Here is an 18,035-nt window from a genome sequence, read left to right as displayed (position 1 = left end):
CTTTCCTTGAATCCTTTGTTATTCAGAAACCAATCTGTTTTAAATAAAATCAATGATTGAGCTTCCACAGTCTGAGATAAAGAATTCCCAAGGTCCACCTCTTAGAGCGAACAAAGGAATTTCGCCTCATTTTAGTTTTAAATTATTTTGAGACTATGACCCCTAGATCTAGACTCCACAGCCCAGAGGAATATTCTCCTCACATCTACCCTGCTGCATCCTCAAATCAACGGAAGAGGTTCTGAGTGAGAAAGACATGTCCAAATCAAACAGATGGATTGCAATGGAGGCAAATTCAATATTCTTGCAAATTACAGTTGGGAAGGTTTACACTGCAGCAGCAGGACAATTGGAACCCAATGACAATTTTAGAACACTGATAGACATAACAATACAGAAGAAAGAGCCCTGAAGGGTTTATTTCTCTCCATAGACGCTGCCTCACTGCTGAGTTCCTCCAGCATTTCGAGAACATTGCTCAAGATTTCCAGCATCTGTTTGGCTCATGGTAGGGGATAATTAAACAAACCTCCAAGCCAGAAGATGGGTTCACAAGGAAACAAAAGCTGAAAAAACAGTTCAGCAATGTTTGTAGAGATCGTGTTAGCCTTTAAAAATGAGTTTTTAAAAGCAAAGTGACTTGAGCAAAGTCAATGTGATTTGTTAAGGGAAAGCCGCAAGTGGTTAATATTTGAAATATTTTTGAGAGGCAATGAGGAGTGTTAGTAAATTAGCAGGGTGTTGGCCTACATGGTTTTTAGCAAAACATTTGACTAACTCTTATATATGTGTTTAACACGCTGTAAGGTTTCACTGCTAATGTAATGGTCTCCCTGTAATGTTTCACCGCTAATGTAATGGCCTCTATGTAATGTTTCATTGCTAATGTAACGGTTTCACTGTAGCAGCAATGTTTGGGTTATGACTAGAGATAATGGGGCTTTGGAATGTGTGCTATCCAATGAGAGGGATGTTGTTCTTTCTTGTGGGTGTGGGAGCAGGGATTTCACAGTCTTTTGTTGGGGAGAGATGAGGAGAGAAGATGCGAATGGAAAGAGTTGGTAGACTGCTGGATGGAGTGGACTTGGAACCAAGGATCGGCTACGCTCGGAGGAGGTCGACGGGGAACAAATGAACGAAACCATGAGCTCCAACGTTGTGCATTAGACTGTTTCATGAGAATGGGCCCTTTTCTTTTTTTGTTTCTTTACTAACCATATAGTCAAATTAAGAATTATAAAGCTCAATCGTTTGATCGCATATAGTGTACTGTTATTTCGTGGTACTGATTTGTAACAGGGAACACATTGCGCAGCAACCACCCAAACAAGATTACTTAAATTTGGCCAGGCCGAGGGCTGTCTTCCCCTAGATTAAGTCACTAGCCAAACCGAGAGTTACAATTGTGGGGGCTCGTCCAGGATTTGAACCAGGGACTCTTGCACCCGAAGTGAGAATCATACCCCTATACCAAAAGGGCCCATTCCCATGAAACAGCTGGAGCTCTCAGTTGCTACAGAGAAACCATTGCTGCTAAAGAGAAACCATTACCTTAGCAGTGAAACATTACAGAGAGGCCATTACATTAGCAGTGAAACCTTACAGCGCGTTACATATGTGCTAAACTGATTGGGACAGCAAAACCCTATGAGATCCAATGAAAATGACAAATTAGACAAAAAACATCTTCTCAGTCATCAACAAGAGTTTTCATATCTGGCAGGATCTCTGCAATAGAATTCCACAAAACTCAGTGGTAAACTTCTTGTTTTTCATAACTTGGACAAATGTAGGAACTGTGACAAAGAAATAGACCTATGATACCAAAATTGTCAATGTAGCAATATTCACTGAGGAAGATGTTCCTTGCTACAGGAAAGTACAAAAGTATGGTTATGTGAGCAAATCAAATTCAATATGGAAATGTGCATGTTGGTGAATTTGTGAAGGTTAAACAAGCAAAGAAATGCATGATAAATGGTAAACTGGTTTATTATTGTCACATGCACTGAGAAACAGTGGAAATATTTGTCTTGCATACCATTCATACAGATAAAATCATTACAACAATATAATGAGGAAGTACAGGGTAAAACAATAACAGAGTGCAAAATATAGTGTTACTGTCAGAGAGAAGGTGCAGTGCAGGTAGACAATGAGGTGCAAGGTCATAATGAGGTAGATTGTGAAATCAAGAGTTCACCTAATCATACTGAGGAACTATTCAATAGTTTTATAGCAGCAGAATAGAAGCTGTCCTTGAGCCTGCTGCTTGCTATGTGCTTTCATGCTTTCCTAACTTTTGTCCAGTGGCGGGGGAAAAGAGAATATATCTAAGTGGGTGGAGTATTTGATTATGCTGGCTGCTTTACTAAGGCAGCAAGAAGTGTTGACAGTAAAAATGGAAGGGAGACTAATTTCTGGATGTGCTCAGCTGTATACATAACTCTACAGTTTCTTGTGGTTACAGGCAAAACAGTTGCTATACCAAGTTGTGATGCTTCTAAGTAGGATACTCTCTATGGTGCATCATTAAAGATTGGTGAGGGACAAAGGGGATGTCAAATTTCTTTAGCCTCCTGAACATGTAGAGGCACTATTGAGCTTTCTTACTCCTGATGTTACCATTGCTGGACTAGGATGATGTTCACTCCTAGGAACTTGAAGCTCTTAACTGCAGCACTATTTATGTAAATAGGAACGGTGTGCAGCACTCCTCTTCCTGAAGTCAATAACTAGTTTTTTTGCTGACAGTGAGGGGAAGGTTACTATCATTACACCATGCACTAGGCTCTCCATCTCCTTCCTGTTCTCTGCCTCAATGTTGTATGAGATAAGGTCCATTACGGTGGTATCATCTGCAAACTTGTAGCAGTTTGGAGTGTATACAGGGAGCACAGTAAGGAGCTGAGGACACTGCCTTGTGGAGAACCAGTGCTGAGGACAATTACGGTGGAGGTGTTGCAGCCTATCCTTAACCATTGTAGTCCATTGATTAAGAAGTCAAAGATCCATATGCAACGGGAGATGTTGAGTCCCAGGACTAGAAATTTGGAAATGATTTTGCTTGGAATTATAGCACTGAAAAAGGAGCTGTAGTCAATAAACAATTATCTAACATAAATGTCTTCACTGTCCAGATGCTCCAGATACGAGTACAGTGAGATGAGATTTGCTGTAGACATGTTTCAGCTGTATGAGAATTGTAACAGGGGTTGTCGGGGAGGCTGGAATTAATGCATGCCATGACTAGCATCTTGAGGCACTTCATGATGGTGGATGTCAGAACCTCCAGCAGTAGCCATTAAGGCATGAGCAGAGGGACTGTTTAGCGAATGTTCCCAGACTTGACTATTCAGTGATTTGTGCCAAGAAATTACAAAGCAATGCAGGATTTAATAGGAAACATTGAGGACTTATTGTGCGAATTTCATCAAATGATTACCTTAACTAGAATTTTTAACTTAGTGTAAAATTCTCCAAACTAGTCACAATTCCAAGTGGACCACATTAAAACATCAATTGAATTTTACATCTAACAATACTATAATTTCCAGTGCAAAACTTCAAGAAATGCAGTTTATAGAACAATTAATGACAGTTGATTCCTATTAAACATCTCAAATAATTTCTATCCCACTTTTTACTCTAGTGTTTACCATTACTCTTCTCTTTCATTTCAGATCTCTCATGAAGTAACATTTCTCTAGAGACCAGATGAGCTGATTTCAAGACCTTGATTAATTCCACACTCTCTAAACATAATTAGGTGCAGACAGCCAAGGTAAATGATGAAATCAGAACTCATCTGCCAGCACTCTGTGATTCACTATGTTCAAGTATTAGTCTGCTACCCCATTCAATGATATCACAGAGCATCATCATCATCTCAGATGAAGTTTTGAATACATAACCATCATCCACTATATCCTTCCATTATAACCTTATGTGATTATGTTTTAAATTTCCTCCATGCTCTTCTTAAGAGCAGTGACACTGGTAAAATATAATCCCACTGTGGTTAAATCTTCCAAGAGGCCATTCCTCAACTTTAAGCCTAGTCAGTAAAAGCTGTGGGCTATTAACTATGGAGAACTCCAGACTAGAATCTCTCCTTATTCTCACCTACCATCAACACAAATACAGTTTCCAAGTTAATAAATAATAGCAGCAGAACAAAACAATTATTTTCTCCTCTCTTTAATCCAGAATCTGAAGCCAATTTTTAGATCACAAATGTTGTAGAAAACACAGTAACAATAGAAAATGGAGTAAGAATAAATAGTTCCTACTCATATTAAGAGGTTGTGGCTAGTGAGGTGAATTAACTATACATAATACATATTATGTTGAAAAAAAATGAAATTATCCACTTTGGATAAATATAAACATCAAATACATATATTTTTCAAATGTTATAATACTGGGAAAGTATTCACATTCAAAGACAATTAGGAGTCTTTTACAGACACAATGGGAACTAAGAAGCAGGTATGGAAAGCTATTAGGAAGACCAATTATTACCTTTTATTGTAAAAGATTTAAGTACATGAGTGAAGATGTACTTTGCCACAATTATTAAAAGTCCTGGTGAAACTAGGCCTAAAGAATCATGTATAGTTTTATTTTCCTAACAGTAACCCTACCAATCACTTACCATACTTGGTCCTGCGCTGGCTGGTCTCTCATATGAAGAAAGTTTGAGCAGGCTAGGCCTTGTTTCTTTACAGTTTAAAAGAATGAGAGAGACTTCAATGGAACATACAAAATTCTTAAGACCAGGCTGGGAAGGCTAAAACTAATGTTCACATCCCCAAATAACATTGAGGATTGAAATGAAGCGAAACTGCCTCTCTTGGAAGGTGACTACGTGGTAGGCTCAACCCCAGAGGGCATGAGTTCTGACGAAGGGTCTCGGCCCGAAACGTCAACTGTACCTCTTCCTGTAGATGCTGACTGACCTGCTGCGTTCCACCAGCATTTTGTCTGTGTTCCCAGAGGGCTTTGTAGTTTGATTCATTGATTTCATTAAAAACTGAGATTGATAATTTTTTGTACATTGGAGCAATTCAAGGTAAGAGCATGAAAATAGATGAGTAGATCACCCATGATTCTATAAAATTTTGGAATGAGCCCAAAGGGCCAATGTTCCCATATTTTTAAGCATCAGATGACATCATCTAATACCAGAAGCTCTGAGGTTCCTACTCTGGTATGCACTAGTTATCTTCATTAGCTGGGATAGTAGAGTAATATATGTGAACACAAGTACAAAATATGATTTTTTTTCCAAAGAATTCAATGTTTTAATTTATTGGCCATTGTTCCTTTCAAAGTACATATGATGACTGCAATCTGACAGACAACAAAATAACCTATTCATGTATCAGTACAGTGGAGAAACAGACCATTCAGTTCACAATGCCAAACTAACTCTATCTGCCTGTGTGTGCCCATTGATCATGTGCCTATCTAAATACTGCTATCAACCCGCTTCCACTACTTCCCCTGGTAGCACACTCTGTAAAAAGAACATTCAGACTCAGATTCATTTATTGATCACATGTGCTCTACATTGAAACATAACAGTGAAATGCGTCATTTACATTAACAAACAACACAACCCAAGGATGTGCTGGGGCAGCCTGCAAGCGTCACCACACAATCCAGCACCAACATAGCGCGCCACCCATTTTCACAGAACACACAAGCAACAACAAAACAAGCCCTTACTTCCCTCCCACCCACGCACACACATATGGACAGTCTTCTAATTCCAGAACAGGCCTCCTAAATTTCCTTTAAGCTTTCTCCTATCACGTTAAAGCTACGTTTTCTTATATTTGACATTTCCCACCTGGAGAAGACGACTGACTATGTTATCCATCTATGCCTCTCATAATTTTATGTATTTCTGTCACCCTTTAGCCTCTGGTGTCCAGAGAAAATAATCTAACCTCACCTTTTATCCAAGCAACATCCTGTTGAACTTCTTCTCCACCCTCTCCAAAGCTTCTACATGCCTCCTGTAATATGGCATCCAGAATCACACAAAATACGCCAAATATGGTTGAACAAAGGTTTTAAGGAACTGCAAAATAACTTTCTGAATTTTATACTCAACTCCTGACTGATGAAGGTACTCCAGGTAGTGACCAAACTTTACAGTACATAACTGGTCTCATTCAAATCAATGCTATGTTCATGCTATTGTGTATTCTAATATCACTTTAATTCTCTGCTGTACTCAAAACTCTGTTATACAGTATTCAGCACCTAATTTCATACTGAATAAACTGTTTGTAGCCTCTCCCGCTAAGTAGCATTCTGCCAAGATCATAAATAGAATGCTCCACTATGGGCCTCGATCACTATCTGCCTCATTCAAACATTTCAATTGACAATGGAAAATAGTAGACATGAAGCAATTGGCCACAGAACTCAAATTACTGAACAGTTGAACCTGAATTGAAATTAATGTTACTGTTAAAGTATCATCCCGCGGTGATTTCTGGTTAAATTATTCAGGCCAATGTTATAAGTTATTTGGGGCCAACTGAAATAACAGATGATATGGTTTTGCTATTCTATTATCGACTGTTCAATTTCTGCAACTTCGTTATGCTCCAAGTTGCACTTCATGAGCAGAATATAGACTTAAAAGCCAAACACTAAATAAGGAGCAATTCTAAGATACTGAGGGGAGTGAAGAGACTGACCTCAGCCTTTGGAAAATGAGATGCCAATAAAGGACCAGTACTCAATGGAAAGGCACTTTTATGGTGCCATTTTAACTATAATTTAAATACACTTACGATGCCTGGTAAATAGGTAATGCAAACACTTCTTTGAAATCCCATACTTCCCATCTCACACAAATCACTACTAATTAAAATTTCATATTCCAGAAAGAAAGAATCCAAAAGACTACTTATTCAACAGCAGAGACACCCAACATATCTGATATCTTCATTAAATTATTTAATATGGTACTGGCTCAATTTTTTTTGAATGGCTGTGACTAAACCATAGAATCCCATCATCATCTGCAAGAGTGTCAAAACAGTGCTATTGAAAATTTGTCATTGTGGAGCTCAGTTTGTTCAAACATGTATAAACAAGGCACTTGGAAAATTCATCTCGTCCCTTGAGACTTGAGAGCTGAGGTGCCAGTTGGTAAAAGTGTGTACACAGCTGCCGAACTTTCACCAGGTAAAAGAAAGAAACTTTTAGGATAATTATAGGGCAAGGATCTTTATTGCTTATGGAAGCACAATTACCATCTCTGCCAGGGTACAGCATTTAATTATTTAGCTATATAGCTATAGTAGACCCTTTCGGTCCTCGACGCCATGCCGCCCCAGCAACTCCCGACAAATCTGATTAACCCAATCACAAGACAATATACATTGACCAATTAATGTACCTGGTACACTTTTGGACTGTGGGAAACTGGAGGACCCGGAGAAAATTCACCCATTCCACAGGGAGGATGTACAGAGACTCTTTACAGCAGGGGTCCCCAATCTTTTTCGCACCACGGACTGGTTTATTATTGACAATATTCTTGTGGACTGGCCAACCAGGGTGGGGGGGGGGGGGCTGCCAACGGACAAGAGTAGCAGTCAAATAAGCTGTGTTTACCCCGATAAAGACGACCATGAAGCCTTGCGTAGGCACCTGTGTGCACATGCGTGTACGTGCCGATTTTTTTCTACAAATTGTTTTTGGCGATTCTGTTCAGTGAAACTACACTATACATACATTATTTCTACTTTATATAGGCTGTTTATTTATCGTATCATTCCTGCTTTTACTATATGTCAGTGTTATTTTAGTTTTTATGTAACACAGTGCATAAATATAGTGCTAAGTCAATTATAAGTCACTTATAAGCCAATAGCATCATAACATTAAACACACAGCGCATATCTTCCCCGTATGAACATACAAAATCATTGCAACACACCAATATCGCTGAATCAGTGGGAGCCCTGGGCTTATTTCCCTGCAACATCGAGGAGAGATGGGAGACAGTGATACTTGAATGGGAGTTCCTTATGTCCAGTCTATTCTGCAATTTAGTCTTCGTTGCATTCATTGCAGAAAAGCCCGCCTTGCAGAGATATGTTGGAGGAAATGAAAGCAACGTTTTCGGTGTTTTCGTGGCTATCTCAGGATATTCAGCCTTGACTTTGATCCGGAATGCCGGCAGAGATGTTATGTCAAACGTACTTTTCAGCCCGTCGTCATCTGCAAGCTCGAGGAGTTGATCTTCTTCCCGTGCTGACATGGATGACGTGCGGGTAATGACCTCACATGCGTAATGACCTCGCGTGCATTCAAGTTCAACAGTGCGTGACAGGGAATGAGGAAAGGTGCAGCTGACTCATATTGCCATATCATATCGTTTCCTCGCGGCCCGGTAGCACATGCTTTGCGGCCCGGTGGTTGGGGACCGTTGCCTTACAGAACAGTGCCAGAAACGAACTCCGAACTCTGGAACACCCCTAAATGTGATAGTGTTGCACTAACTGTTATAAGTATTCTGAAAGTCATTACCAAAAAAAACTGTCCCAAAATCTTCCAGCATCCCATATTACACTGCAAAAATATACAAAACCCATTTCCAGAAAAGTTGGGATATTTTCCAAAATGCAATAAAAACAAAAATCTGTGATATGTTAATTCACGTGAACCTTTATTGAACTGACAAAAGTACAAAGAAAAGATTTTCAATAGTTTTACTGACCAACTTAATTGTACTTTGTAAATATACACAAATTTAGAACTTGATGGCTGCAACACACTCAACAAAAGTTGGGACAGAGTTAAAATAAGATTGAAAAGTCCACAGAATATTCAAGTAACACCGGTTTGGAAGACTCCACATTAAGCAGGCTAATTGATAGCAGGTGAGGTATCATGACTGGGTATAAAAGTAGCGTCCATCAAAGGCTCAGTCTTTGCAAGCAAGGATGGGTCGTGGCTCACCCCTTTGTGCCAAAATTCGTGAGAGAATTGTTAGTCAGTTCAAAAGGAACATTTCTCAACGCAAGATTGCAGAGAATTTATGTCTTTCAACATCTATAGCACATAATATTGTGTAAAGATTCAGAGAATTCAGAGACACCTCAGTGCGTAAAGGGCAAAGTTGGAAACCACTGTTGAATGCACGTGATCTTCGAGCCCTCAGGCGGCACTGCCTAAGAAAACGTCATGCTACTGCGACAATTATAGCCACCTGGGCTCGGGAGTACTTCGGAAAACCATTGTCACTCAACACAGTCCGTGGCTACATCCAGAAATGCAACTTGAAACTGTTTTACGCAAGGAGGAAGCCATACATCAACTCTTTGCAGAAACGCCGGCGAGTTCTCTGGGCCCAAGCTCATCTCAGATGGACCGAAAGACTGTGGAACCGTGTGCTGTGGTCAGATGAGTCCACACCTCAGCTAGTTTTCAGAAAAAACGGGCGTCGAGTTCTCTCTGCCGAAGATGAAAATGACCATCCAAATTGGTATCAGCGAAAGGTGCAAAAGCCAGCATCTGTGATGGTATGGGGGTGCATCAGTGCCCACGGCATGGGTGAGTTGCATGTATATAAAGGTACCATTGACTCTGAGGCGTATATTAGGATTTTAGAGAGACATATGTTGCCATCAAGGCGATGTCTCTTCCCGGGACATCCACGCTTATTTCAGCAGGACAATGTCAGACCACATTCTGCACGGGCTACAACAGCATGGCTTTGTAGACACAGAGTGCACGTGCTTGACTGGCCTGCTGCCAGTCCAGATCTATCTCCTATTGAAAATGTATGGCGCATCATGAAGAGCAGAATCAGACAACGGAGACCACAGACTGTTGAGCAGCTGAAGTCTTATATCAAGCAAGAATGGACAAAATTTCCAATTGCAAATCTACTACACTTATTATCCTCAGTTCCAAAACGATTAAAAAGTGTTATTAAAAGGAAAGGTGATGTAACACAATGGTAAACATGCCTCTGTCCCAACTTTTGTTGAGTGTGTTGCAGCCATCAAATTCTAAATTTGTGTATGTTTACAAAATACAATTAAGTTGGTCAGTAAAACTATTGAAAATCTTTTCTTTGTACTTTTGTCAGTTAAATAAAGTTCCATGTGAACTAACATATCACAGATTTTTGTTTTTATTGCATTTTGGAAAATATCCCAACTTTTCTGGAAATGGGGTTTGTAGTAAAACTTCTGTTTTTATTTTTAACATTGACCAACATTCTTTGCTGCTGCAAAACAACAAAGTTCATAATATATGTCAATGATAATAAGTCCAAGCCTGATGATTCTAGGCAATAATCCAATTTCAGGTTTCAGCCAAATAAACCACAAGCTCAAAGAATTGCTAACATCAACCAAACTCTCCATGTAATTCGTAAGCAGTGATAATAGCATCCCTAAACATTCATTTCCCAGCTCCTGATGAATTATGAAGGAATCTTTCTCTCCATAATTATCTTTTATATAAACTACTACTATCTGTAATTCTATTCCTCAAGTTGAATGATCCTTCATCCCAAATAAGACCTGGAACTTACTCAGATATTTGGAAAAGTAGATTACCATATCGTACAATCCAACAACTGTGGTTATATAGCATTTCCAATGCTAACATGTCCACACTGTCCTTACACATCTGGAGAAGAAGGATGCTTATGTGAGAATGCTGTTCTTGGACTACAGTTCAGCATTCAACACCATAAGTCCTTCCAGGCATGACAAGAAACTCAGAGACCGTGGCCTTTACCCTGCCTTGTGCATCTGGATCCTGGACTTTCTGTCAGATCGCTGGCAAGTGGTAAGAGTGGGCTCCCTTACCTCTACCCCTCTGACCCTCAACACAGGTGCCCCTTAGGCTGTGTCCTAAGCCCCCTCCTTTACTCTCTGTATACCCATGACTGTGTTGCCATCCACAGCTCCAAACTGCAAATTAAATTTTCTGACAATACTATACTGATTGGCCTAATCTCAAATAAAAATAAGGCACCCGACAGAGAAGAAGTCATCACCCTGACACGGTGGTGTCAAGAAAACAACCTCTCCCTCAATGTCACAAAAACAAAAGAGCTGGTTGTGGACTACAGGAGGAATAGAGACAGGCTAACCCCTACTGACATCAATGGATCTGGGGTTGAGAGGGTGAACAGCTTTAAGTTCCTTGGCATAAACATCACCAAGGATCTCATGTGGTCTGTACATTACGGCTGTGTGGTGAAAAAGGCACAAAAGCCCCCAAATCCTTAGGACTTTCTACAGGGGCACAATTGAGAGCATCCTGACTGACTGCATCAAGGCCTGGTATGGGAACTGTACTTCTGTCAACCGCAGAACCCTGCGGACAGCCCAGCGCACCTGTAATTTTGAACTTCCCATGATTCAGGACATTTACAAAGTCAGGTGTGTACAAAAGGCCCGAAGGATCATTGGGGGACCCACATCACCCCAACCACAAACTGTTCTAGCTGCCACCATCCAGGAAGCAGTACCACAGCATAAGAGCTAAGACCAACAAGCTCCTGGACAGTTTCTTCCACCAGGCCATCAGACTGATTAATTCATGCTGACACAACTATATTTCTATGTTATACTGTTGTACATACTATTATAAATTGCTATAAATTGCACATTTAAATGGAGAAGTAATGTAAATATTTTACTCCTCGTGCATATGAAGGATGTAAGCAATAAAATCAATTCAATTCAAAAGATCCTGATGTTTGACAGTTCAGAAAACATGACTTCTCTAGAAATTGAATACTATAATGGATTTTGAGCTTTTGAAAGTGGAATAGAGTGAAGGGTGTGATTGCACTGGAGAGTGCAGAGGAGATTCACTTAGATGATACATGGTTTGGAGACCTTTAGTTGCAAAAAGATTGGAATAGACTGGGTTTGTTTTCCCTGGACACTGGAGGTTAAGGGCTAACCCGATAAAAGTTTACAAGATTATGGGAGGCATAGACAGTCAAAACCTTTTATCCATGATAAATGCAGGTCAGCACTATTACAACACCAGTGACCCGGGTTCAGTTTCAGTAAGGAGTTTGTACATTTGCTCTGTGGCCATGTGGGTTTCCTCCAGGTGTTCTCACATTCCAAAGGGTTAGTAGAAACACTAGAGATCAAATGACTAAAAAGGTAGCCATTACAAGATGAAAGAGGCACAAAAGGCAATCTAGATGTCGTTTCCCCTATTCTTTTTAATGATCAATATTTGTTCTAATTTATTTCCATAAAGAACAGTTTTCCAACACTCTGCACACTCTCATAGAATGACAACTACTATTGCTGCCAATGCAGAATTTTGGTTATCCTACAATGGATGGAAACAAGAGAAAACTCGAAGTTATGTCAAGTGTTAAAATTCTTTAAAGTTTTTAAAAAGTAAAGGCAATGGTAACAGATCACAAACTGGATTCATGTGCCTCAGGCACCTCTCTACTGGTTGTGTTTAACTGTGATAAAGAAACTAAGTGAATCTACTCAGGTTCTAATTCTCTTATTTTGAACTATTTTGTGTGGAAATACAAGCTGTCCATCTGCCTCATACAACCCACTTTGTTACACTGTTACTTGTTTTTTTTTCTTAAATGTTATGCTCTGTACTCTGTACTTAATGCAATTGGTTGCAGAACAATTTCACATTATTTTGGAAGGTATGGTGAAATTACGAACGATGACAGAATGATAAAATGAACCTGGCATTAGAACAATCATAGCTTTATAAATTGCTGAATTATAAGTAACTGAATAGTCAAGTCTGGCATACCTAATTAACACATACTTGTGCATTAGTGATCAAGTCAAATGCACTTACAAATGCTGTTTTGGTGAAATTTAATCATATCCCGTAGAGTGATTTGCATGTTGCCTCAACATATTTTTATAAAAATACTTGCAAATTTCATCCCTTTCAATCATTTTGTATTCCAATCCCAACTCACACTGCCTCAACAGGTTGTAAAATACATAGTCATCAACAGCAGTTTCAACATTCTATTTCTTTTGCTCACAGACAGAGAAAACTGAAACAGTCCTTCAACCCATCAAGTCAGACCCACTATTAAATATGCATTTTAGCCCTACCCCTGTTACTCTCCTTACATTCCCATCAATTTACCCCTATATTTGACTACTCATCTGCACAATAGGAATAACTTATGGTCTTCAGTTAACCTGCACATTTTGGGAATGTACCAGGAACAGGGAATTGGCACCATTTTACTGACTGCATTGTAGGAGGTCAGGAGTGAACCTGGGTCACTTGAGCCAATAGGCCACAGTTCTACTAGCTTCGTCACTCTACCTCACAACAAATGTACTACCCAAAGGGGTGTTGAAAACAGATTCAATGGCTTTAAATAGGAATCAGATTTGCAAGGGAAAAATCAAGAAAACAGAATTAAAGGACATCTACTTAAAAATGCCAGTGCAAGCTTAATGGACCATCTAATTCTATTATACTGTCCAACTATTGAACATAATTTTGTTTTCACGTTAACAGAAGTAGGACTGTGGCTGAATAGCCCCAACTAGGGTCAGGAAAAATCAACCACAGGATCTCTGCTTCACTACATTCAATATAACTGTAGAGCAAAACAATTTTCCTTTTTTCTCTTATCGTTAGAGACTTTGTCAGTTTTCATACTATTGAAGTGACCGCATTTCAAATATCTAATTAATTGTAAAATATCCTGGGTGTACTGAAGGGGGCATGAAAACACCATATAAATGCAAAAATCATTAATTTCATTTTTCTTCAAATTTCAACAAAACATCAGAAATCTCAAATGCACAACACAACTGATATTTGAATATAACCATAATATAATATCTGCAATACTGAGAAATTCAACTTCATGTTTTCAACTTGTATCAAAACTACAAAATACTCATCAATAGCACATTATTGCAATTACAAAAGATATTGATGTTCTTTTCACCACTCTTGCACCTTTTAGCATTACCTGTAATCCTCATACAATGACACATTACCCTTGTACCCCCACCTATCATTCTCCTATTACCCTCAGTTTGCAAATCAGCCCTCACTACCTCTGCATGCTTACCTATTGTACTTACAATAACCCCCATTAAGTATTCTTGTCAGTTTTGCATCTTACTTAATACTCCTGTCACTTTTAACATAGAAAGTATAAATGGAGTGTTGACAGTTGGCATAGACTCAGTGGGCTAAAGGAACTACTTCTTTGTCCCTAACCTTCAACACCTTAATGTTGCCTCTTCATCCATTCATTCCTCTATCACTCTCACCCATAACCCACCAGTCTCCTGTCATTTATGCTTCCTCTACACAGTCCATCACTCATGTTGGTAGCCATCATATGCCACCCTTAACCCCTATACATCATCCCACCATCAACATTTCACCACTAACATCCTTGCTCCTTATCCTTCACCCCATCACTTTTGCCCCTCACCCATCATCCCATCGCCCTTGCCACCACTCATCACCGTTGCTCCTATGTGTCACCTTTACCCATCATCCCAACACTCTTATTCCTTAACCCTCATTCCATTACATGGACCCCTACCTGACAGGCCCATCAGAACTGCTCACTCATCTGCCTGGCATCTTCACCCTTACCCAGTCAACTACACCCTCACCCAATTGTTACCCATAACCCCAGGGACCTTTACTTCACTTTTACCTCAACTTGCCACCCCAGCATTTCTACAACCCTTACTCCCTCTTTCACATCACCCCTACCTGCCCCTGCATCCCTCCATCTGTCACCCTGTCACTCTTGCACATTACTACCTGCACCATTACTCATTACCTAACCCATTCTTCCCCTCTACCCATTCTACCACCACACCCATACTTGCCAGTCACCCTGACCCCTACCCGTTTACACTTGCCCACCAGCTACACCTGTGCCTCTACCCGTCACACATTCCAGTTCATTGGGGCCCTGGCTATCACTTTTCCTGGTTCACCCACTCTCTTCCTTGCCCGACTTTTTAACCCATTGCTCTTCTCACCTCCTTCCTCCCGTCGCTGTTACCCTCATAGCGTTCGTCAGTGCCCACTGTTTTTCAACGTCCCCCTGCTCTCTTCTTGCCTGCCTTACACCTTCTCTTCATCGCCTTCAGTTTCTCGCTTGCCTCCTTCTCCCTTTCCCCGGATACGAGTTGTCCCCAGTGTTATTAACCCATCCACCCCTGCCCGTCCGGCTCAGTGCTCACCTCATACTGGATGTACTGTTTGCGCCATTCCGGTGTGATGTGCGCTGATAAATGTTCGGCAAATTTCATGACTGGTGGAAGATTGTTCTTTTTAAATTTGAAAAATCCCAACAGTGACTTTGGGACATCTGCTAACTAAACAGCATTACCGAGCGAGAGATAACAGTTCGCTCCGCGTGTTGTCGTTGATAGTGCTGCTCCCTCCACGGACACAGACAGCGACTGTCTACCAATGATCCGCCATCTTACTGACAATACACTCATCAGTGACCGCGCACGGTCTCGCCGGGCGGGCGAGCGTGTGAGGGCGCGCGCGCGCGCGCACACCGCCGCCCCCTGCTGGTCGCTGTAAAGCGTCGGTGCGTCACCGCCTGCGGCCAGGGAGAGAGTCACGCTGCAGCGCCGCCTCGCTCCTTCTCATTACGGCCTGGGTCTCCGAGCTACTGCTGGGAAGCCGCCGGCAGCTTTGGGTTGGGAGTGTCGGCCTCGGGCTGTCACTTTTACTGTGTGTTCTTATCATTATATATACATATATAAATTGAATTGCTGATTCACACAGCAAATCTATAGGCAGCCTTAATTGAAGTCCCCCGGGCACCATCCAGCAAAGTAAATGAATGAAATACTACATAATGGAAAAGTGAAGCAAAAGCTTGCCTTTTAAAATGTTTCATTGGTAGGATAATTTCTAGCTAAAGCAGCCAGCAGGAACGATACTAGATTTTTTTTATTACAGAGAATGAAGAAGCTGCATTCAGAGACGCGCCATCAACGTTGCAGAGCAAGGCAGCAGGTGCATTGGAGTACCCCCACCTACATGTTCCTTCGCACCATCCTGACTTGGAAATATATCACCCATCCTACCACCACCTTCCTCAAAGGTTAACATAGAAAAGAGAAGTCATGAATATGAGATATTCTGCAGATGCTGGAAATTCTGTCTACCTGTAACAATATGACGAGACAATAATATCCATTTATGAAAGTTTAAAATCAAACAGCACTCTCAAAATATCCCAAAGGTGTCCTATTGGATAAGAAAGGAATTTGATTTGGCACGTCTCCAACGTTAAAGGTAAGAAATGACTTGCTGTATTAGAACAAGTGTATTAAATAAAATATTTATCTGGTTATATCTTGAAAAATCTATTGCCCATGTCAACCGCATTGCAGAGTAAGTAGGAATAAGTAAACCTAAGTGAAGCTTGGTGAACCAGATGGGCTTTCATGACAACTGGTTGTTTTATTGGGATGTGTTTAATTAACTAAATTTAAACTGAAATCATGTCTCTGCATCATTAACCCAGGTCAATAGAATACTAGTCTAGCAATTTAGTCCGATGAAGGGTCTGGGCCCAGAACATTGACTATTTACTCTTTTCCATGGGTGCTGCCTGGTCTGCTGAGTCCCTCCAGTGTCTTATGCATGTTGGTTTGGATTTCCAGCATCTGCAGATTTTCTCATGGTAGTCTAGTAATTAAACCACCTTGTTGTCCAGGCACAGATATGATTATGCAGAGGAGAAGTAACAAAATAAAATGCTGGAAATCTTTTGCGATGTTAAGATAATTATTTAGGATGAGGGTGAAGAAAATGGAGACAAAGCTTATACATTCAGGAAGGCAGCATGTGACTTCCCCATGTGGCTCTGTTACGGCATTCTCCAGAAGTTTTATTTATCTGAGTATCACCTTGTTAGGTTTTGTAACTTCAGAACATTAAACTAAATGGAAAATGCATCTCAACTATATACACAATACTCGATAATACAACTACTATATACAGGTATTCAGACCTAAATATTCAATCATTCTGGAGGAATTCTTACTCTTGTGGGATTATGTCTTTCCTGGCAAGCGGTATCACTCCCCATGTGGCTGTGAAACAATTTTGGGTATGGGGCCTCCTCCTCTTCTTTTTACCTAAATATAACTGAAAAATTAAATACACAACACAACTAAAGGAATAAAATGTTAGTTTTCAAGTTTGCTGAAATCACTGAAGCAGCACAATAAACAATGCAAATGAAAACAGAAAATTGAAAAGGGATATTGAAAGATTTTGTGAAAGGAAAAAAAAGAGTGAACATGAAGATGAAGTTATTCACTTTCAGTCTCAGAAAAAAGATAATTCTCTAAATTATGAGAGAACACTGATAAGTGGGCGTATTTAAGGGACCTCAGAGAAAGAGCATTGCAAAGTACTGAAGGCTGGAGGATGACCACAAAATAATAAACAAAATGTCTGATGGGTTGTCCTTTATCCCTGACAGTGTAGGACCACCTCCACATAAATGTTGACATTGGGTTTTCTTATAAAAGGATTTAGGATGAGATATGAACTCATGGCCTTTACATTCAAAACTAAGTGTATTTGATAATAGAAACCATAGAAACTACAGCACAGAAACAGGCCTTTTTGCCCTTCTTGGCTGTGCTGAACCATTTTCTGCCTAGTCCCACTGACCTGCACACGGACCATATCCCTCCATACACCTCCCATCCATGTATCTGTCCAATTTATTCTTCAGTGTTAAAAAAGAACCCGCATTTACCACCTCGTCTGGCAGCTCATTCCATACTCCCACCGCTCTCTGTGTGAAGAAGCCCCCCCTAATGTTCCACAGAACCATAGAAACTACAGCACAGAAACAGGCCTTTTGGCCCTTCTTGGCTGTGCCGAGCCATTTTCTGCCTAGTCCCACTGACCTACACACGGACCATATCCCTCCATACACCTCCCATCCATGTATCTGTCCAATTTATTCTTAAATGTTAAAAAAA

The 18,035-nt window shown here is 40.4% G+C and overlaps 1 protein-coding gene across 5 annotated transcripts in view; it reads right to left on the bottom strand.

The window, feature by feature from the left end:
- Positions 1-15,501, bottom strand: part of LOC140206139 (xenotropic and polytropic retrovirus receptor 1 homolog) — a 371,957-nt gene extending 356,456 nt beyond the window's left edge. For all 5 annotated transcript variants that reach the window (XM_072274355.1, XM_072274359.1, XM_072274357.1 and 2 more), the window contains exon 1: positions 15,252-15,501. In XM_072274355.1, coding sequence (XP_072130456.1) covers positions 15,252-15,320 — 69 coding nt within the window. In that variant the 5' untranslated portion in view covers positions 15,321-15,501. The remainder of the gene's footprint in view (positions 1-15,251) is intronic.
- Between the last annotated feature and the right edge of the window lie 2,534 nt (positions 15,502-18,035).

This window comes from Mobula birostris, chromosome 12, assembly GCF_030028105.1.
Source record: "Mobula birostris isolate sMobBir1 chromosome 12, sMobBir1.hap1, whole genome shotgun sequence".
In the NCBI taxonomy this organism is placed as follows: domain Eukaryota; kingdom Metazoa; phylum Chordata; class Chondrichthyes; order Myliobatiformes; family Myliobatidae; genus Mobula; species Mobula birostris.
Note: the sequence above shows the minus strand (reverse complement) of the source record. Positions and strands in the feature narration are given on the sequence as shown.